Here is a 22,252-nt window from a genome sequence, read left to right as displayed (position 1 = left end):
TGTGATATCTCAGCAACTGCTATTCTGATCATTCTGAAATTTGAGATTTGACTTACCCATGCACCAATTTTCTATGCAATTGTACAATGTGAGGGTTCAAATTGCACTTTTTTTTGGGTGAACTGAGGTGGAATTACCGCTTTCTGAATCCCGACAGGATGGTTTGGGTTGTCACTGAGGTCACTTAAATTTTACATTTTGAGTAGTACAGAAGTACTGGTGTGATCGACTGACATGATACAGACAGGACAGCGGCTCTTTCTGCAGGAGACATGCGCAGTAGAGCCAAGTGACAGTGCTACAGGAGTAATATGAGCAGTGTTGGGAAGGTGACTTTTAAAATGTATTCCCCTACAGATTACAGATTACATACCCCAAAATGTAGTTTGTAACATAATCCATTAAATTACTGAAGGTGAGTAATGTAATCTGAATACTTTGGATTACTTGATTTGCTGTAGAGAAGCAAAGACTAGGATATCTTCACATAAGAAGTTTTGTCCTGGTTTAGACCTGGTTTAGACCTGGTTTAGACCTGGTTTTAGACCTGGTTTTAGACCTGGTTTAGACCTGGTTTAGACCTGGTTTAGACCTGGTTTTAGACCTGGTTTTAGACCTGGTTTTAGACCTGGTTAGACCTGGTTTTAGACCTGGTTTTAGACCTGGTTTAGACCTGGTTTTAGACCTGGTTTAGACCTGGTTTAGACCTGGTTTTAGACCTGGTTTTAGACCTGGTTTTAGTCCTAGTTTAGACCTGGTTTTAGACCTGGTTTTATACCTGGTTTAGACCTGGTTTTAGTCCTAGTTTAGACCTGGTTTAGACCTGGTTTTAGTCCTAGTTTAGACCTGGTTTAGACCTGGTATGGGGGGGGGGGATATAGCCCAAAATGTAAAAACAGGAAAATACAGCCGTGTAATCCACTTATTTCAACAAAGTAACTGTAATCCAATTACCACTCATTGGAACAGTAACTGTAACTGAATACAGTTACTCATACTCATAATTTGTACTCTGATTACGTAACTCCGGTACATGTAATCTGTTACTCCCCAACACTGAATATGAGTAGCAGATAGTAACACACGAGCCTAGAGCGCCCTCTGTCAGTGTGAAAATTTTAATCTACAAGTCACACCAGAGTATAAGTCGCAGGACCACCCAAACCATTAAAAAAAGTATGACTTATTACCCGAAAAATACAGCCCTCAAATGGAATCACTTGCCAACTTGATGTAAATTCCTCTCAACAACAAATAAACAAAAATATTAAGCAGCATCACCATAACTGTAGGCTGATCATGACTTCACACTTCTTTAAGAGGTGGGTAGATGTTTGTCTTAGCTTTAGCCCAGACTGAGTTCACAGGGCCAGTGCGGTTGCTGCTGCTTACTCATCCAAAGAGCCACAAGTGTAACTATAAATCACGCAGGACTCAGAAGAAAGCCTCTCTCGTCAGCATCTCTAAGTTAGATGAAGGGCAATCCGGCGCAGTCATACAGGGTTCCAAGGTTGTGTGGGTGGAGAGTGGGAGGTATATGTGTGTGTGTGCATGTGTGTGTGTAAATATGAGTTTTTGCTGTGGGGAAATTCTTTGAGAAATGACAAGAAGTGAAGTGTAGCCGGAGGGGATGGAGAGAGGCCCACTCAAAGTGATCCGGGCGAAACAAGTAGAGACAGAACAGTCCAGGTCAAATACACAGGAATATAAGTGAAAATGTGCTGAGAGGAGAAGACTGTAGTTTTGTCGTATCATTGTGTTCTGTTGTAGTACATAGAAACACTTTAGAAATAGAACTTATGTTACTGATGTTACAAATTACAACTGCCAATAGTAAACCTTAATTTGAGCACACACAGCGGAGGGACAGGCCACTACTCATATGTTCAGACTTCTCCACAGTGAATGAATGAATGTTTATTTGGACAATAATGCCTAGAACACAGGTGTCAAACATAAGGCCCGGGGGCCAGATCCGGCCCTCCAAGACCTTTAATCTGGCCTTCAGCTGATTTTCTACTAAAATATTTGAATGATATTTTCTATTAAAATCTTGTTAATTTTCTGTGGTGTTTATCACAGCAGTGTCTCCAGCGTCTCTGTACGTGGCCCCTCCCACCAGAGCAGCACAAATGAAGACTTGTCTCTTTCCAAACGCTCTTAAAGGACGATCGTTTTGACTGTTGACCGTGACACCCTCATCAACAAAATGTCCAACATGAGAAAAGTGGAGCTGAGTGCAGGATTTTACAAGAAAAATTGACTTATTTTTGTTTACATACAAGTTCATGTTAAAACATTGTGTTGACATTACATTTTTCTTAAAGTTTCAGGTTGTTCATAATATTATAATATTTAGTAAAAGAAAGAGTTCATCAATTAAAAAGGATTTCTGTAATAGATTTGTGTTTCTTTGCACAAATATTTGAACTTATTGTTATTTTTGGGGTTTATATGACATGAGTTTTCTGATCCGGCCCCTTTGGGATCAGAGTAGGTTGGATATGGCCCCCGAACCAAAATGAGTTTGATACCCCTTTTCCTAGAACATGCATAGAAAATGTAAACATATAGATATAACACAAAAATTAAACTCTTCTTTTCCATAACAATAAACAACAACACTGCAAAAAATTAAATCTAGTCAAGTCTAAGTTAAGATGACTTTAATTAAGAAAGTTTTATATGATTTGAGTAAATTTCACTTGACAACTAAAATGATCTGTCAGTGGAACAAGACTTTTTGTACTTAAAATATGACAAATACATTTTGCTACACTTAAAATAAGAAAACAACAACTAGTTTGTACTTAAAATAAGAAACAAAATCGAATGTTGCTTGAATTAAAAAAAACACTTATTACATTGACAGATAATTTCACTTGTCAAGTTGAATCTACTCAAATAAAGTCAAATGTTTTTAATTTATGTCATTTTAACTTAGGTAGATATTGTTTTTTTTTTTTTTCCTGTGAATAAATGTCACCAGATTTTACTTGTGTCCGAAAAGGAGTGGGAGGAAGTAAAAAACTAATTTAACCCCACCCCTTTGTAAGTCAAACAGTAACGCAAGACAAGACCGTTTTTTTTTTCGCATAACCAAACTTTACTATGTATTTAAAATAGGGGTGTCACATTATCGTGTTAATTGTGATTAATTAATTACAGTCATATTTAGCGCGTTATGTTTTTTAATCGCGTTAATCTCATTTTTAATCTCTAACTTTACTGTTTCTGTATGCGAGTTGCTTTATTATAATTTTTTTTATTTTTTTATGTGTTGTTGGAACAACAACACACACACAAAAAAACACATTTATAATTTTTTTATTTTGGTAATTCCACTCATTGCCAGAAACCCACACAAAACGCGCGCAGTAAGAGCGATGTAAACGTCATGTTAACGTTGGCGGAGTCAGTCACACAATGGACGAGGTCGAAGAGCCAGTAGAACAGAGTCAGCAGTGCACAGGTAAAAACACATTCGTGTCTTGGAAATTATTTCTCCCGACGTGAAATATAAAGAAAAATAACAAATATAAAAATCGCCTACAACTTAAATGTCACTGGTGAAAACAACCTGCATAGACTCATTTTGTCTGCACTACTGTCCTATAGTGACCTGCCACATGAGGGGACACGCACACAAACACACACACACACACAAACACAACACACACCTTCATCATCGTCATTAACCTGAGAACGCGCAGACCACGTTTCTTTCGTTTCACCGACGTGCTCCCGTGCGCCGCTTACGTTTTCTCGCGTACGCTGCGTAAACCGCGCTTCCTCCTGTGCGCCTCTAAACCAGAACTAACACCAAGACTAAAACCGGGACTAACCCAGTCCAGGACTAAACCAGGACTAAACCAGGACTAAAACCAGGTCTAAACCAGGTCTAAACCAGGACTAAACCAGGACTAAACCAGAACTAACACCAGGACTAAAACCAGGACTAACCCATTCCAGGACTAAAGTAGGACTAAAGTAGGACTAAAGCAGGTCTAAAACAAGGACTAAAACCAGTGATCTCATATATAAAGCATTTCTCTATCAATAATATTTTTAATATGGTTAAGGAAAGACTGGACTTTTTATTGTCTTTAAGTAGACAAAAGTTATTATGTTCAGATTTCCTCGTCTTTGCTACTTTACAGCAAACAGTTTCTTATTCATGGAGACTTGGGCTCAACAGCCAATTTGGAGAGATTTGTTAAACAATAAATGACTTTATAAAGTCACTTTTTTTTGTTCTATATCAGTCTTTTGATCTGCCACAATAATGTAATAATGAATTTAAATGAAAATACCTCAAATTGAAGGCTTTTCTCAGCAATTTTTAGGTGAGATTAAAAAGAGATTAATTAGATTAATGAATTACAGATCATAATTAATTAATCTCTCAATTTTTTTTATCGCATGACAGCACTAATTTAAAAGTCTCTATACTGTTTATGTTGGATATTGTATATGGACTACTCAAGCATGTTACATGAAGCTAACAGATACCCTAAATATTACATGAACACACAAAACATTGTTACATTTATAGATTTGTAAATGTTTTAGTTATGAGCTATTCGAGGGAGAAAGATGTAAAACCAGAGCTATTTAACTCTTGAGAAGGGCAACGCCTAACCATACAAGATTACTCCAGATTACTCTAGACCAGGGGTCACCAAACTTTTTTCTCTGGGGGCCACATTATTGCTCCTGACTGTGATGGGGCCCGGGGTCGGGTCGGCTGTATATAACGGAATTGTATGACCCTGACGACGCAGATTATATTCTTTGAAAACCGCTACACTTTCTTTACATATTAGACAAACTGCATGGGCCTTACACTGAATGAAAAATAATCGCTCGTCCACTGTTCTTTGAAAACTCAACACTCTCTGTCAACTTTTCATACCTTAACACAAGCCATTTTGCTGTCCTTAACTGCACTACAGAACTGTCACGATGATGATCTCGAGCTTGTCAGGTGATGAAAATTCAACAGCAATTGTAAATATGTCATATAAATATAATTTCTTACTGAGAAAATCAAGAAAATACAAGATGCAGACGTGTTAATATTTGCCAAAAAGTAGTAAAAAAAATTGTAATTACTTTATGGTCAGTTGAGATGAATGAATGAATTTTAGCCCTTAATAAATAATCTTATCTCACTTCTTAAAAGGCCTGTACCTGATTTTTTCCTATATATCTGAGCAAAATTCTTCTTGCTCCAATGCAGATGCAGCGTGTTTTATAAGCAGTTCTTGAGGTCAAACTGTGTCCTCTGCATTCCTGTCTGTATCTATTTATAAATTGTTTTACTGTCCGATAATCAGGAAGTGCTTGTTAACTTGCTAACTGTTGCTGCTTTAACAATGACGGCAAAACTCTCTCGAAGTTGTGAACCGTTCTTACCGTTCACAGTGGATAATTAGGATGCTCAGAATGCATAAGGTGAGTGAGGAAAAACTTTGGACCACTGCAAACCATTTAAAATAGTTCTGGTTTTCATGTTTTAAGACAGTGAAAGTGAGATACCGCGCATATACTTTTTTCATTTCATCTTGTGCAAAAATCCCATTTGAATCCACCTCAGTCAGACTCCATTTTGAAGAGGGAGTCATTTGATGAGTCAGCGTGTGAAAAGTTTGACCAAATGAGTCACTTTGTACTTGGAAGTAAAGTCTTGTTCACTGCAGTGTGACTAACAGGCTGCCCTCCTGGATGTCGCGCCTCCTTAGACCTCCACGAACATGAAACTCACTGGAGACAATTACAACTGTCCTACGCTCAGGAAACGTAGGATTGAAATAGATGTGTCTTGTCATATTTTCCACTGGTATTTTGATCCAAAGCAAGTATTTTTGTTACTTACACTTAAGGTGCATTGTGTGACTTTTCTGATGGATCACTGGAGACAGATCTGAAGAAGGGCTTGGCTCGAAACGTCACATTGTGGTGTCGTTGAAGTACAAATTCGGGAGCTTCAAAGTACTGCAGTGTGGATCTCTTTCTTCCTTTGCACAGTTTTTGTTTTTTGGACCAAGCACGTAGTTGCAATTTTTGTTGGATGTGCATGTCTCTATCTATCAGATCACTGGAGAGACAACAGTGCCCGCTAACTGTAAGAATCCCTGTTTTTCTAGGTATTTTTGAGCTATAAAACCACCTGTAATTGAATAGATTTAAGGTAGAACTGTTTAATGTCATATTGTGGAACATCTGAAGCAGTGCAATGACATATCCTACAAGAAGGTGATGGACCTCAAAATGGATGGAAAAGTTGCATAGTGCACCTAAGATCATTATTTAATTATTTTAAATATAAAATACAGTGGTCCCTCGTTTAGCGTGGGGGTTACGTTCTAAAAATAACCTGCAATAGGCAAAATCCGTGAAGCTTTATTTTTTTACAATTATTATATAACTTTTAAGTCTGTAAAACCCTCACCACACACTTTATACCCTTTTCTCAGACAATACAGTTAGAACCCTTTTGCATCCTTCTTAAAACTTATTTCTGCTGTCGTCCTCCTTCTTTATGTAACAAACCAAAGATTAATTTATTCCATAATGACGCCCTACAGCCGCGTAACTTCTACCTTCCTTCAGCATGTCCAGAAGTCCAGCTTTTTGTGAGATGGTTTGCATCTTCCTTTGCCTTTTGGGTGCGACCGCAGGAGCCTTTGTCGGTGCACAACATTTCGTCGACATTGTGGGTTTTGTTGTGGAGAAAATTTGCAAACATTTATGTAAATTTGGCAAGCTGAACGCATTCTGTACTGTACAGGAGACAGGAGATTGACTGACAATGGTCTGCAGTCCCTTAGCCAATCAGGACGTAGGGGGAGGAACACAATGCGCGTTCATTCGCTGTAAAAAATAAAATTAAAACATGCAAAAAAAAATCTGCAAAACAGTGAGGCTGCGAAATGTGAACCGCGATATAGTGAGGGACGACTGTATGTCAAGTTTTTTTTTTTTTTTTTCTAATTTGGCAATTTTTTTTTTAGATTTCAGAGTTTACATCCTGGTTGGAAATCATGACACAACGCTAGTGAACTGTCAACTGCCAAAACTTTCCTGATGATGATTTGACAAATAAAAATACAAGAAAACACCTGTCTTGAACTTTTGGATGGAATTCTCCCAGTGTGACCAATATGGGACTCTCTAAGGGCCTGTTTACACGAGAATACTTGCTTGTAGATGGTGACGGCGTTTTTGGGGCTTAAAAACGCAACAATCTGAAATCACCCTCCAGAGTGGAAAAGTTGAACATGCTCTGCTGTAGTGTTTCCATCTTCATTGCCCAAAACACAAAACTCTGGTCAGATCTGCTCACATCGCCGTCGCTGTCATCGTCACGTGCCCAATGGAATTCCACACACTTTTGCATCACCGTATGCACGCAGATTTGTTGTAGGTTTGTACGACCATAAATTAAAACCAAAAATCTTCTTACTTTTTCTTTGTTATTACTGTACTCTTTGTATGTTCATAAACGATAAACTTTAGTGCCTTCTTCAACACTATTAGTAGTTTGTACGACCATAATGAACATAAAACTCCTCAAATTTTACATTCTCATTGTTGTTTATTTTTGTACGATCATGGACGATAAACTTTGTATCTTCTTTATTATTATTGTTAGTTTGTATGACCATAAACAAAGATATATTTCTGCGTGTATGTACTGTATATTATAGATGCGTATCTGTTTGTATGTATACATGTATGTATGTACATGTGGGCATATGTGTGTGCATATGCGTGTATGTGTGTGTGTATACATATATATGCATTTGTATACATATATGTTCATGTGTATATTTATGAAATGCATACGACAGGTAAGCACTCCAAAGTGCAAAAAAATCTAAAAGTGTCAACCATTTGTTTATGTAAAACAATTGGGGTAGGACATTATAAGTTTTTACTACTCCATTTGAACTCCAGGTCCCAAATATGTACATGTATATATCCTTGTTTTTTGTTTTGTTTTTTATTTTGTTTTACCTTGCTCAAATTTCCCCCAGAAAACGCTTGTCTAAATGCAGAATAAAAAGAGAAAATGCAACGCCACTTTTGCATCTTCTGTTCAGACTGTCATATAAACGTATCCTAAAAAAATCTCTGCACTCCTTTAGTTTTCAGCTTCACGTCATTCCTTTACTCCACTTCTTTATACAGTCTAAACCCAAAGGACAAGCCCATGATGTTTCCCAGCTCTCATGTGCAGCAGGTAACTGTACACTGAGTCACTGCAGACTCTTAGGTCAGACCTGGGCTTCTCCTTCATCAATAAGTGACACTGTAAGAGTCCTGAGGTGAACCCATGATTCCACCAGGACCTATCATTTACAAGTCCATTCTCTATGGTTTAGTTTAGTTTATTTGTTTATTTATGAAGGACAATGCACATAAAAACTCTGAGCTACACAAAGAGGTAATATGTTTGTGCCAGATTATAGTAAAATTGCTCATTTCCACCTTCAGTCCTTGGACAGGTTAATGTCATACAGGAAGATGCCAATAAAATAAAATGTATATTAATGCAATCACTCATCCACTAAATCAGTATGCAAAACTTGTCCTATTCAATCTCAGTCACCACATCCATATACAATTTACATATTTACAGTTCATGTTGCTGTATTCTTACAGAACAAATTAATGTGTACAGGTTTACTTGGTTTAAAGCGATTATTTGGTCAAGCATGTAAACATTTCAGAATTTGTACATGATATAAGGGAAATACTGCAGATATGTACTGTGTTATGTGTTTTTATCAGATCATGATATTCAAACTCACTGTTAGTGTTATGGAGAATATTATTTTGTAAACTCTGTAAAACTGGCTGATATTTAGTTTGACCTTAGTGTCATTAATATTTTATGAGGTAAGTCAGTAGAGTAGAAATTGTTATTCCAATACTAGAGATTGTGGGTTGTAGGAGTTATAGGAGAGCTTGTTTGTAGAATGCAATACATTGTCAATAAATATAAAATTTGATACCCAGCATATTTGTTCAATAATTTCCTGCTTACAGGGGCAATATTACGCTATTTTCTGATCTATGTTATAATGTTGTTTCCTCATCAAAAACATACCTGGAGTTGTGTTTTGTTTTATTCACACAGGTTTAACACACAAACCCTAAATACACAGGGCTGAGTTCTTCTCTCAAACAGACAACACTCTGTTTCACCTTATGATGTCATGTGGTGATACAGAAGGCGCACAACTGTCTTTTTGAATTCCACACACCTCATTTAGAATCATTTGGATATTTTCATCCCAAGAATTGCCAATCTCCATTGAACAAAATGTAGAAGGTATAGCTGTTAACTGAAAAACTACCGCTTCATGACATCACAAGGTGGAACAGAGCATTTTGAGCTTTGGAGATGTAGACAGACTAATAATAAAGGTTTACTCAACACACATAAATGACACAAAACACGACTCCAGGTATGTGTCTGATGAGGTAACAACATTATAATGTGGTTTAAAGCTCACAAGAGTCAATTTTGCGTAATATAGGACCTTTAAAGTAAACATTTTTTCTCATTGATCAGTCTTACTTTACGATTCAGTGCCATTTGGTAAGAAAAACAACTTCTATTCAATGTTAACTAATCTGTGTGTTGTGTGTGTGCAGGTGGCAGAGCAGCTCATGACCATCGCGTACGAGAGCGGAGTGAACTTGTTCGACACAGCAGAGGTCTACGCCGGGGGCAGGTCAGTCAAGTGATCTGAGATAGATGTATGTGTGTATTCATAAACAGTGCTCTCTGCTATTGTTTGCACCTTTCACAAATACAACAAAATAAAGTAAATGAATTAGTGTTTTCAAATTTGGTTTATTTTGAAGATCCCATATTACACAAAATTGATGCTTGTGTGCCTCTATGTGACCTGTATCTAATCTTTTAATGACATTCTGAATGGCAGAGATCCGATTTTTTCAAATGCGACCCAGGCCACTTGGATATGTGCTTCTAAAACCAAAACATATCAGATCTTTTGACATGCGGCTTCAATCTGAACGGCCAGGTCACATTCATCCCACCCACACGTCAGGCTCAGAGTCTAGTCAATGGAGGGAAAGCGAGGTTACTGAATTAATTAATATTTGGGGGGAGCGCTGTATTCAGGCCAAATTGGAGGGATCTTATTGGAACCGAGAGGTTTTTTTTTTATCATTGCCAAAGGAATGGCCAAGCTCGGCTACAGGCGTCCTGGCTCCAGTGTCAACAAAGAATAAAGATCCTGTGAGCCATATACAAGGAGGCTAAAGACTCAAACAAACAAAGCAGCTGTGAACATGTAACCTGTCCATTTTATGAAGAACTGAACTGTATTTTGGGAGAGAAGCCAGAGTTTAGGTGACTTCCATAAACACTGACACATACCATAAGCACACTCGCTGCGTGTGACGTCGTTGTGTCTTCTGATGAGCATGCAAGACACTTTTGGGGCGTTTAAAGTTCACACTGAAGATAGCAAACAAGTCGCATTTAATTGGAAATCTTCGCAAAAAACAGATTTCACAAAAAAAATCTGAATTGAGCATTAAGCCCAGCAGTCAGAACGTAGCCATAGATCAGAAAACAGCATAATATGGGCCCTTTAATAAAATCTACCTAAAATCTACTCCTAAAAACAGGCATTTTTAATGGGAGCATGGTCGCTTCTCCACAGACCTAGCCTGTAACTTGGCATGATGTCGTTCCTTCTTGTCTCTGTAGATACGTTTAATGCCAAACTGCGTAACAATCCAGGCGAAACAAAAACATCTCAATGAAGACAGGCACCTTCAAGTTTATTCCAAGTTTTTTTTTTCTACACTATAACTTCCAGTACCAGCGAAGTGGAGAAATATTCTAACCAGACTTTCCAACACCTGAAGAATAAATGAATTTTAAGTAAAGTGAAAGTGTTGTGACCCTGCCAAGAGAAGGTAGGTGCTTTCTCATCTCCTTCCAGTGGCCCTTAAACCTCCACTCGACTCACTGCTGTGGAAGAGCTCAGGTTAGCCACACCTGGGGTCAGAAAGTTACCAGAGTTTACATCAGCATAGACCTGTGCCTCTCAACTTTTCACACCAAGGAAGAAGAGTAGAGACTGACTGATATATTTTTTTAATCTTAAATTTTTCATGGATTATTTAGAATCCAGACACACAGATGGGCAATATTTCTAGGTCAATATATGACTGATATGAAAGGCAGATTCTGAATATTTTGTCCAAATTATATGATTTGAAATTACTACAAATTCATTAACAAACCTGTTTTACTACAAGCTGGAGAACTGTGTAGTCGAGAGCTTTATATGTTTTTGTTTTCAGATAAAGAGTTGTGCAGTTGTACCAAACAAAATATCAGCCTCTACAAAAGAATATTGGCCCAATATATTGGCCAACCGATATATCGATCCATCCGTACTTCCAAGTACCACCAGATCTAAACATAGACTATATCATGTCTAAATTACATCTAAATTCAAAGTAAACCTGGTCTAAAATGACACTAAACCATGGATAAGGGTTGGGATACTGATAAGTTAAGGTACAGTATATAACTTTCTGGAGGTGGCACATCATTGTCCATGGAGATTGACACGTTTGATGCCATACTGTGGGATATTATGGCCAAAGGAACAACATTTCCATGAACAAGCAAGAGAACTAGCCTGATTCATCAGCCGGTTTCATTTTGTGGAAACCGTCTGACCTCGCAGCATTAGGATTTGTGCGCTCGACAGTAGGTGGGTACTTTTTTAATTTAAGCAATCGCTGCTATTTGGTCGTGACGTTTTGTAATGTGCCAAATCCCATAGGAAGAATGGCAATATCGTCTTTCCCCTTGATAAAATTCACCAAACATTCTCTTTGTTCCAGCTTTAAATCCTTGATCTCGTTAATTGTTGCCAACACAGAATGTATGACTTTGTCTACATCCATCTCGACCGCTTTGTTTACTTTTGTGCTGTAAAAGCGACACAGACAGGTGCTTGAGTTTGATGTCATGGCTTCACAGCTCTTCACTGATTGGCCGGTGCACAGTCTACAACTTCCGGGGTTCTTGCAAACCGTCTAGTGTATTCCGATTCCTGACCTAGTCGCTGGAGAAAAATGAAACTGAGCGGAGGCACTAAGTGGCTCCAGTCTGTCTAAGAAAACACTCTCCTCCTGGCCAAATAAGTGTCAGGTTTGTGGAGATGCAAGCCCACTCAGAGTAAGGATGCATGTTTTTCAGTGCAATAAAAAAGTAAAAACATACTTTCATTTTAAGGTATTTTTTTAAATCTAAAAAGTTACACACTGTGGCTTAGTTAAAAACAGGAAAAAACTTCTCTAAAAAAAATACTGAAACTGCAGAGAGGCCCTCCTAGTAAATGTTCACATTTTTATATTGAAATTTTCTACTTTCAAGGCACTCAAAAAGCTTTACAACCACTCATACATTCATACACACACACATTCATGACCCAGTGTACGCAGATACTGTAGACGAGGTGGGTTGAGTGTCTTGCTCAAGGACGCAACAACAGCATTCATCTGTGGGAGCTGGAATCTCACCTCCACCACTCAACCAAAAATGTTTATGTCGAGATCGAAATTTGAACTGACAACCATCGAATTACGGCTACTGTCGCCCACTGCCCCCTACCACCTGTACACTTACCACAGTTTGAGAAACACTGCCAGAGACTATTTTGTTTGCCAGTATTAGTACTACACTCCATATCAGCTCCTTCACCCATACTGCCTGCAACTCGCTATAGTTCTCTACGGAAAATAAATCAAACAAAAATCAATTACGCCTTCCATCATATATATATATAAAAAAAAGAAAACAAATAAATAAATAACATGCTTTTCATTAGTGCAGCTGAAACTGTTTATGAACTTCCATAATTGAATAACGTTATCTGGTGTGTCTTTGCCTTGCAGGGCCGAGATCATTCTAGGAAACATCATCAAGAAGAAATGTTGGAGGTAATACGCACGATTGGCTCTATGAAATATTAAACTCAAGGGTGAAGAATGTGTGTAACAGCAGAAAAAGCCCGGTTTTGATTTGATTGCATTGTAGATGTGAGGAAGATGTGTGTCTGCGGCGCTGTGATGTGTGTAGGCACGTGTAATGTCACGCACTGATAGATTTAAACATGTTCTGCGTGTAATATTGATGAGGAGGTGGGAGGAACAGCCAATGTGTCTTGGTGCAGCTTGTAACTATGACTTATCGTGTTTCAAAATGCACTCGTTCTTCTAAATTTACCTTTTTACTGCCTCTAGTTTTGTGCTTTGAAGCTTGTTTAAATAGGCTGTTAATTGTGGAGTCATTTATGGTCCTGGTTAAGTTCTCGTTTAGTCCTGGTTTAGCCTTGGTGTAGATCTGGTTTAGTCCTGGTTGAGTCTTGGTTTAGTTCCAGTTTAGTCCAGGTTTGGTACTGGTTTAGTCCTGGTTTAGCCCTGGTTTAGATCTGGTTTAGACCTGGTTTAGCCCTGGTTTAGATCTGGTTTAGTCCTGGTTTAGACTTGGTTTAGTCCTGGTTTAGACCTGGCTTAGACCTGGCTTGGTTTAGTCCTGGTTTATTCCTGGTTTAGCCCTGGTTTAGTCCTGGTTTAGTCCTGGTCTAGTCCTGGTTTAGGTCTGGTTTAGGCCTGACTGGTTTAGACTTAAATGAATAATGGAAAAAACGGATAACGATCATTTCCTGTTTCCGTGACTTAAACTGCGATGCTGAACTTTTGAACCGCATATGGACTGAACCAAGACTGAGATCGGGACCAGACCGGGACTGAGACAGGACTGAGACCAGGACCCCGACTGGGACCAGACCAGGACCATATCTTGGACTGAGACCAGGACTGAGACCAGGACAAGACCGGGACCAGGACAGGGACTGGAACTGAGACCGGGACTAAGACCGGGTTAGTACTGGTGTAGTCCTGGTTTAGACCTAGTTTAGTCCTGGTTCAGTCCTGGTTCAGTCCGTATGTGGCACAAAAGTCCGTCACAAGATCAAGATCGAAAACTGAAAAAAAAAACAACAACGAATCGTTATCGTTTTTCATTTTGGTTTTGGAGACAAATAACAAAGAAAATAGTTTTTTGTTTTCTTATTTTTGGTTTTATTTTGAAACACGAATGATACACAGATTGTTGTTTTACAGTTGTAGGGATTATTATAGTATGATTGTAGTCCTGTATCTCTCAGTGTTTGAGTAAAGCGGTGAATGGACGTTTAAAATCACACAGAACAGTACATGACACCACTTTGATTTCCAGTGAAGTTGAAGCATGTCTTTCTTAAGCCTATTATAATTCCAGGGGTTGAACTTGTGGCTATAGTTGGATGAAAACAATGCACGGCGCTGACAGGAGCCTTGGTTGCCTGGATACTTTGAACAGCTTTATAATGGCTGGTTCTTTGTACTGCGTGGAGCACCTGTTGGACCGATCGAACTCTTAAACACAGCATCTATATATTCACAGCATAACTGTCTGAGTCACTTCTGATACCAAATAGGGCTTTCTGCTTTTGTGGTGTGTAGACAATGGCTTTATGCTAATGTATCTCTGTGTGTTTTTCAGGAGATCCAGTCTTGTCATAACAACCAAACTTTACTGGGGAGGAAAGTAAGTATGAGTCACTTCGCTGCTTAAAAATACACAGCAAAAAAAATCTATATATTCAGTTTTGAGTGGTGATTGAACGCGTTAAAGGGCCCATGTTACACTATTTTCTGATCTGTGTTGTTGTTTCCTCATCCCAAACATACCTGAGGTGTGTTTTGTTTCATTCACACGTTTAACGCACAAATCTTGCATATTTAAGGATATGTTTATATGATGACGGTCTGAACAGAAGAAGCAGAAGTGGCATCGTGTCTTCACCTTTTAATTCCGCATTTAGACAAGCGTTTTCAGGAGGAAAACGATGACGATGCATACGATGACGCAAAAGTATGTAGAATTCGGCTAGGTGATGACGCTAGGTGGTGATGTATGACGTAAATGCGTACGCGACATGAGCAGATCTGGCCAGAGTTTTGGGTCTTGGGCAGTGTAGGGGCAGTCAACTTTTCCACTCTGGATGGTGGTTTCAGATTTTTGTGTCTTTAAGCCCCAAAAACGCCGTCACCGTCTAAACAAAAGGCACTTCTGATAAAATTTTTGTCATTTTTATCCGCAATCATTCTCGTGTAAACAAACCCTAAGGCTGAGTTCTTCTGTTAGATAGAAAACACTCTGTTCCACCTTGTAATGTCAGGAAGTGCTCCATTGTGTTTTTAAACTCCATACAGTTTTTGTTAGAATCATTTGGATAATTTCAGCCCTCGAACTGCCAATCTCTACTAAACAAAAGTAGGTAGCTGATGACTTGAAGTTTATTGTTTCATGACATCACAAGGTAGAAGAGAGGATTTTGAGCTTTAGTGATGCAGACAGCCTAGAGTGCCCAGACATCCCTATTTACCCGGGACAGTCCCAGTTTTGAGCTCTGTGCCCCCTGTCCCAGCGGATTTATTCAAAACCAGTGATTTGTCCCAGTTTTCTACAAGAAGAAATGTCCCAGGTGTCCATATTTTTAGCAAATTTGATCTAAACCAGGCCTAACCTAAGACTAAACAGGACTGCATCAGGTCTGCACCAGAACTAAAACAGGACTATCATAATTTTTGTCTAATCTGATCCCCACCAACAGTAAAGAGGAGCATCAATTGTCATTTGTTTAGCCAAAATACAGAAAACCATACTTGTAAATGCCCTCAGAAGTCACTCAGATTATGACTGACACTAGAATGCACAATGTTACACACTTTTCACATAGTTTTTTATACAAACCCATCCCAGTCGAGGTGTGTCCCAGTTTTGAATTTTGAAAATCTGGTCACCCTAACAAAGCCTAATAATGCAGGAATACTCAAACATGTGTGAATGAAGCAAAACACAACTCCAGGTATGTTTTAATGAAGTACAACATTATAAATTGGCTTAAAACTCACAAGAATCAATTTTGTGTAATACATAACCTTTAAAGATATTTCTGTCTGTTATTAGCTACAGTAAATTAACTTCCATTGAGTTGTTTTTCTTCTATCACAAGTATAAATTCAATCAAAAAAGAGAAATGCAGTCACTACATACTACAACAATTGCAAACTCTATTTTGATACAAAGGAATAGACTTGATACTCAATGCTGATTCCGATCCCACAATGATAAGTAAAACTCTTTCTTTAGGTAATAGAATGTAATTTTCAACATTAAATTATAGTATTTTCTTTCATATTACCTTGTGGTGTTATATCTTTGCGATCCCCCAGTCGTCTAGGTAGGCCGTATACCAGTCTAGACAGATACACTACCAGTCAAAACTATTAGAACACCATACTTATTTACTTTTTTACTGTTTACTGTTGACCAAAACGTATTCTAAACTTTTGATTCATGAAAGTGTCCACCTTTGGCAGATATAACAGCTGAACACACTCATGGTTCTTTCTTTTTATAATAGAAATCAAATATTCTTCAGAAAGTTCTTCCCAAGTCTGTTGCAGAAGTTTCCCATAAATGTGTGGCACTTGTGGGTTTCTTGGCTTTCACTCTTCTGTCCAGTTCATCCCAAAACCAACTCGATGGGGTTTAAGTCTGGAGACTGTGCTGGACACTCCATGTTTTCAAGCTTACCATCTTGTTCTTTTTTCCCGAGCTGGTTTTGGCAGAGCTTGGACTTGTGTTTTGTTATCTTTGATCTTTTTTTAACCTCTGTCTGTTCAGTTCTTACCTTTGTACCATTTCAAGCTGTTCACTGGATTTGCACGACTTGAACCGCAATGAATAACTGGAAAAATGAGGGTGCTCTAAAACTTTTGACCGGTAGTGTAGATAAATACTTTACTGATCCCAAAGGAAATTCAAAGTTTGGCAGCAGCAAAATAGAAATAAACTTACAGTAGCAACATAGAAAATATAATTAAAAATAGCAGTCTATCCTCTTGCATTCTATGTGGACTCAAGATCATTCTAAAGATATTCAGGAAAAGGTTAAATTCTGCCCTGTGTTCAAATGAGTATCTAGTTTAATATTAGTAAATGATTTTCAGTACTTTTGACAATCCAACTACATACAGTGCATTGGATCAACGTATAATAATTACATGTAAAAAGGTGACTTAAAATATTTATGTAGGGTCAGTATATTTTGTTTATTGAGTGTTGCTACTTTTTTATTTTATTATTTTTTATGAATAGTTGTGTTTGTTTATCGTCTTGAAGCTATTACAACATATTGCATAATTCCCAAAAGCAGTAGTACGGTGATCCGGCTCCTCCTTCTGTCTTTTAATGACTCTGTGCACCCACCAGTTTGGCACAGAGCCCATCACAGTAGTTAATCTGCATGTTGATTATGTCCTTATTTAGGTGAACTCAAGAGGAATTAGTGCTTCTTTTCTGCACGTGCTTTTTTTTAATCTTCCATGATTCATATTCCTCATGCAGGCTGCCGTGTTTGTTCGGGCTCAGAATACATTCACATATTTAATTCACTCACAGTGTTTATATGCACAGAGAACTCGCAAGACAAAAGAAAAATCTCACAAGAAAAATGACCTTGTGAGATTGTTTTCTCATGTTTTTACATTTGGATTGAACAAAAAAGGGTTAAGTGTTAACAAGTTAAATTTCTTGAAAAGAAAACTACTAGTGCTACAATGACATAAAAAATATCAAGTAAATATAAAGTAAATCATAAATATTGAGACCAAAATTATGAACTGAATCACATTTATTTATTATGAATTATGTTAAAATCTGTCTCGTCCCAACCCTAATTTGCATTAAAATTTAGCAGCTATAATTCATAAATACAAATCTTACATATAACCACAGTTTTGATAGAAATAGAAAAAAAGAACAAGATGGTAAAGCTTGAAAACATGGAGTGTCCAGCACAGTCTCTAGACTTAAACCCCATCGAGTTGGTTTTGGGATGAACTGGACAGAAGAGTGAAAACCAAACAAACTACAAGTGTCACACATTTATGGAAACTTCTGCAACAGACTTGAGAAGAACTTTCTGAAGAATATTTGATTTTGTATTGTAAAAAGAATGCCTCAAGTGTGTTCAGGTGTTATATCTGCCAAAGGTGGACACTTTCATGAATCAAAAGTTTAGAATACATTTTGGTCAACAGTAAACAGTAAAATGTGTGGTGTTTTAAAACTTTTGACCTGTAGTGTATTTCATTATTTTGTTCGTAAATCAAGATATGAAATTTAATAACAGATAAATCAGCTGCCTTCTTTCTCCAGATTGGCTCTTTACTAACTACTAACTACGGAAAATTTGCCCCTATAACTTGTAACCTCAATGAGCTTCATTTGACTGGACCAAAACACTATGGGTGACATAGCACTCCTTTAGTTCACTTCTCTTCTCAGTCTTTAAGTGGGAGTCACTAATAAAGCTACTTAGTTGGTAGTGTCGGCTTCTAATCTAACTAAGTCCAGCTGTTTTCGTTTTATTCTTTGAGATAAGTTTCCTCGCACACTCCTCTGTTTGTACTGTTACTGTCCACCTGTATTTACCGATAACTGTAGCCCTCCCTTCTCCCTCTGCACTTCCTGTTAGTTATGTAAACCCGGCTCTCATTTGCACTCGGGTCTGCAGTGGTCGGGTTGCTGTGAGGCCAGACAGTGAGGAGAGTGATTGATGGTTCTACTCCGAGGCGCTTTATTGACGCTGTTTATCTCTGTCTCATTTAGGGCTGAGACGGAGAGGGGCCTATCGCGAAAGCACATTATAGAAGGTAAACACACACCAATATGCAGCAGCTGATACTGGGGTAAATAACATGTGATTTATGGATGATATAGGTTTCTAAAATTAAACATAGAATAGTGGGTATATCTGGAGTGCAAGGCAGTTGTGGAAGACATGTTTGATGAATCTATAACACTGCCTACCACCTAATTCAGTGCCAATTAATTTTATTTATGTCATATGCAGTTGCCAGAAAGGTTTATAGAGACACCATCTTTCTATCCAAATAAAGAAAGTCTCATAGGAAAAAAAAGGAAAAAATTACAGAGGACCTTCCAATGTTTAGCATAGTTTAGATAGTTAATATTGTCTACAAATACAAATTCTCAAAGTATTCATTTAAATTTGTCTTTCACTCCTAATTTCATGCCTTATTGATACTTTGCAGCTGATGTCATCAACATTTCCTGGGGGGAGGGTGAAGCTAACCGGAGGCACCGCTCTGTCTGAAGCTCTGTTAATCAAATAGCACATGATTAGTTTTTCCTAGTGTTACGACCCAGCTCGCTAGGGTCAGGGAAGTAGCAAAAAACAAAGGTGGAAAATGGAATAAACTAAGTAATGTTTAATTAACAGGAAAGTAAACAGTAAATTAACAAAACAGGCTAAAATATGTACAGAAAATAACCTGAACTAAGAAACATACAACAAGTTTTGTGCCAATAAAACGGGTCACGCAGGTCTATATAAAAACGAGATTATGATTAAACTAAGGGACACACACCACATTAAATCACAAGTGTCCCAAAGTAAAACCACATAAACAGAAAAACAGAATCGAGTGACAAAACAAAAAGGCACAAAACAGAACTAAACTAAACAAAACAAGTGTCTCAAAACAAACTAAGTCAGACACGTACTAGTAGGGTTGGGTGGTATCCAAATTTTGATACAATTGAACCTTCTCAGGATTTTACCAGGGTATACGGTATTACTGTATTATCAAAATGTTTTAGTACAACTTTGGTATGATACAAAGCCGCACCGTTATACAGTCTATGACCTGCAGACTTATAATCTTTGAAAAGTTTCACATGAACCATCTCCAACGCGACCCACGCACAGAACAGACTCACAGGAAGAACACTCATATTCCACTGAGTTGTGTCCTTTAGTCCAACAGAAGCTGAACAGCATCAGGACAAAAGGACCGAGCTGTTTTTATCAGCGCTTTGTCGATTATGCAAATTAGCCATATGGTTTTAAGTTTTGTTTCTGTAAAACGTAAACAAATCTGGTCTGAAGCGAAAATGATGCCAAATTGCAGAAGTACTAGTATTTTTTGGGGACCAACTCATTTGCAGTCACACTTGCCATCTTTTCTTAGTCTCTCTTGAGTGCCACATGACAACGGAACGAAACTAATCAAATATCATCTCTACAAGCAGTTCAAAGAAACATTATAAACACTATTAGTTTTAAATAGTGATAGCATTAAATTGAAAAAAACAACCACACATTCATTTGTGCTGAGCAAACAAATTTAGGTATAAATAAATTATGATACTATATTAGGTCCTTATGCACTACAGATTTTTTAATGACAGTAATTAAACTGATATCGTTGCTACTTTTTGATACCGCGGGATACCGTAATACCATATTACCACCCAACCCTACATACTAGTACAAAAACGAGTGACTGACACTAAAGAGACACAGGCTAATACAAAATGGCAGACGGGCCACAAAGACCAGCAGCCCCATACAGGTGTGGAGAATCAACTTAAATAGGGGGAGGAGGCTGGAGGTGAGGCAGGATCGGCCTGGTGTAGAAGTGCCCCACCAATTAGAGACCAGGACAACAGGAATCCACAGGGACAAGAAAGAAATTAAAACACACACAAAACAAGTCAACAAACTGGAGGCCTGGGGCTGTAACACTTAGGGATGTCCATGGTAACTGCTGCACATTTTACCATAGACATACACGCAGAACCTCAAGCGTGATGTCACTGCAAAGTATCTATTGATGGTGTCTGATTTCTCTAGTCTGTCAAAATATTTCAGTCAATTAAGTTACATTAAAATCCTGCATAAATACTTGACCTAGTACATTTACAACACACTTACAATACAAATGATATAGTAAAATATGTTAATGTAGTAATATTAAACCAGTATGAAGTATTAACCTACAGAACCATCGTTATGAGCATTACATCTTCCACAGCAGTCTCGCAGAAACGCCTGTCTTTTGAAACATTTGTCCTGATATAGCCTCTGTGCGTGTCTTTTGTCCGCAGGTCTGAAAGGTTCTCTACAGAGGATGCAGATGGAGTATGTGGATGTAGTTTTTGCCAATCGCCCCGACAGCAACACTCCCATGGAAGGTACACTCATCACTCACTGTGACTTTACAAAGCCTCAAAGGTCTTGTGTCGACTAAAGGTGCATTATGTAACATTACTGATGGAGGATCTGTCGCCTGCTTGTCTCCATGGAGATGTTATCGCCCCCACAGTGCAGTGTTTTTACTTTTACTCTCTGGCTTTTAACTCAGTGTGCGCTGTGTGGTCCTCTGTGTGCTTTTATTTGACTTTACTGGTTTTAGTGTTTTAGGACTGGGAAGGTTAAAGTGAGCATTTATCCCTTCTATGTTTTTTTTTTTAGTTTTATTTTTTTATTTTTTTTTAACTTTTGTTGTTTTATCTTTATACTTGCAGCACTTTGGAAACTGTTTTGGACTAAACCAGAACTAAACCAGAACTAAAACCAGGACTAAACCAGAACTAAACCAGAACTAAACCAGGACTAAAACCAAGACTAAACCAGAACTAAACCAGGACTAAACCAGAACTAAACCAGAACTAAACCAGGACTAAACCAGAACTAAACCAGGACTAAACCAGAACTAAACCAGAACTAAACCAGAGACTAAACCAGAACTAAACCAGGACTAAACCAGACTAAACCAGAACTAAACCAGGACTAAACCAGAACTAAACCAGGACTAAACCAGAACTAAACCAGGACTAAAACCAAGACTAAACCAGAACTAAACCAGGACTAAACCAGGACTAAACTAGGTCTGAACCAGGTCTGAACCGAGTCTAAAACCAGGACTAAACCAGAACTAAACCAGAACTAAACCAGAACTAAACCAGGACTAAACCAGAACTAAACCAGAACTAAACCAGAACTAAACCAGAACTAAAACCAGGACTAAACCAGGACTAAACCAGGTCTAAAACCAGGACTAAACAAGACCTAAACCATAAGTAAAACCAGGACTAAACCAGGATTAAACCAGAACTAAACCAGAACTAAAACCAGGACTAAACCACATCTAAATGAGGTCTAAAACCAGAACTAAAACCAGGTCTAAACCAGGTTTAAAATCAAGACTAAACCAGAACTAAACCAGAACTAAAACCAGAACTAAACCAGAACTA

The 22,252-nt window shown here is 38.0% G+C and overlaps 1 protein-coding gene across 4 annotated transcripts in view; it reads left to right on the top strand.

Moving 5' to 3' along the window:
- Positions 1–22,252, top strand: part of kcnab1a (potassium voltage-gated channel subfamily A regulatory beta subunit 1a) — a 199,240-nt gene that overhangs the window by 155,491 nt on the left and 21,497 nt on the right. For 3 of the 4 annotated variants that reach the window (XM_020937684.2, XM_055148016.1, XM_055148017.1), the window contains exons 4-8: positions 9,670–9,749; positions 12,970–13,014; positions 14,621–14,665; positions 18,800–18,843; positions 21,104–21,190. In XM_020937684.2, coding sequence (XP_020793343.1) covers positions 9,670–9,749; positions 12,970–13,014; positions 14,621–14,665; positions 18,800–18,843; positions 21,104–21,190 — 301 coding nt within the window. The remainder of the gene's footprint in view (positions 1–9,669; positions 9,750–12,969; positions 13,015–14,620; positions 14,666–18,799; positions 18,844–21,103; positions 21,191–22,252) is intronic. The other variant, XM_055148018.1, reaches the window with a different exon arrangement.

The sequence above is a fragment of the Boleophthalmus pectinirostris genome, unplaced genomic scaffold (genome assembly GCF_026225935.1).
Source record: "Boleophthalmus pectinirostris isolate CB_2022bp ecotype Guang Dong unplaced genomic scaffold, ASM2622593v1 HiC_scaffold_9, whole genome shotgun sequence".
NCBI lineage: Eukaryota > Metazoa > Chordata > Actinopteri > Gobiiformes > Gobiidae > Boleophthalmus > Boleophthalmus pectinirostris.
Note: the sequence above shows the minus strand (reverse complement) of the source record. Positions and strands in the feature narration are given on the sequence as shown.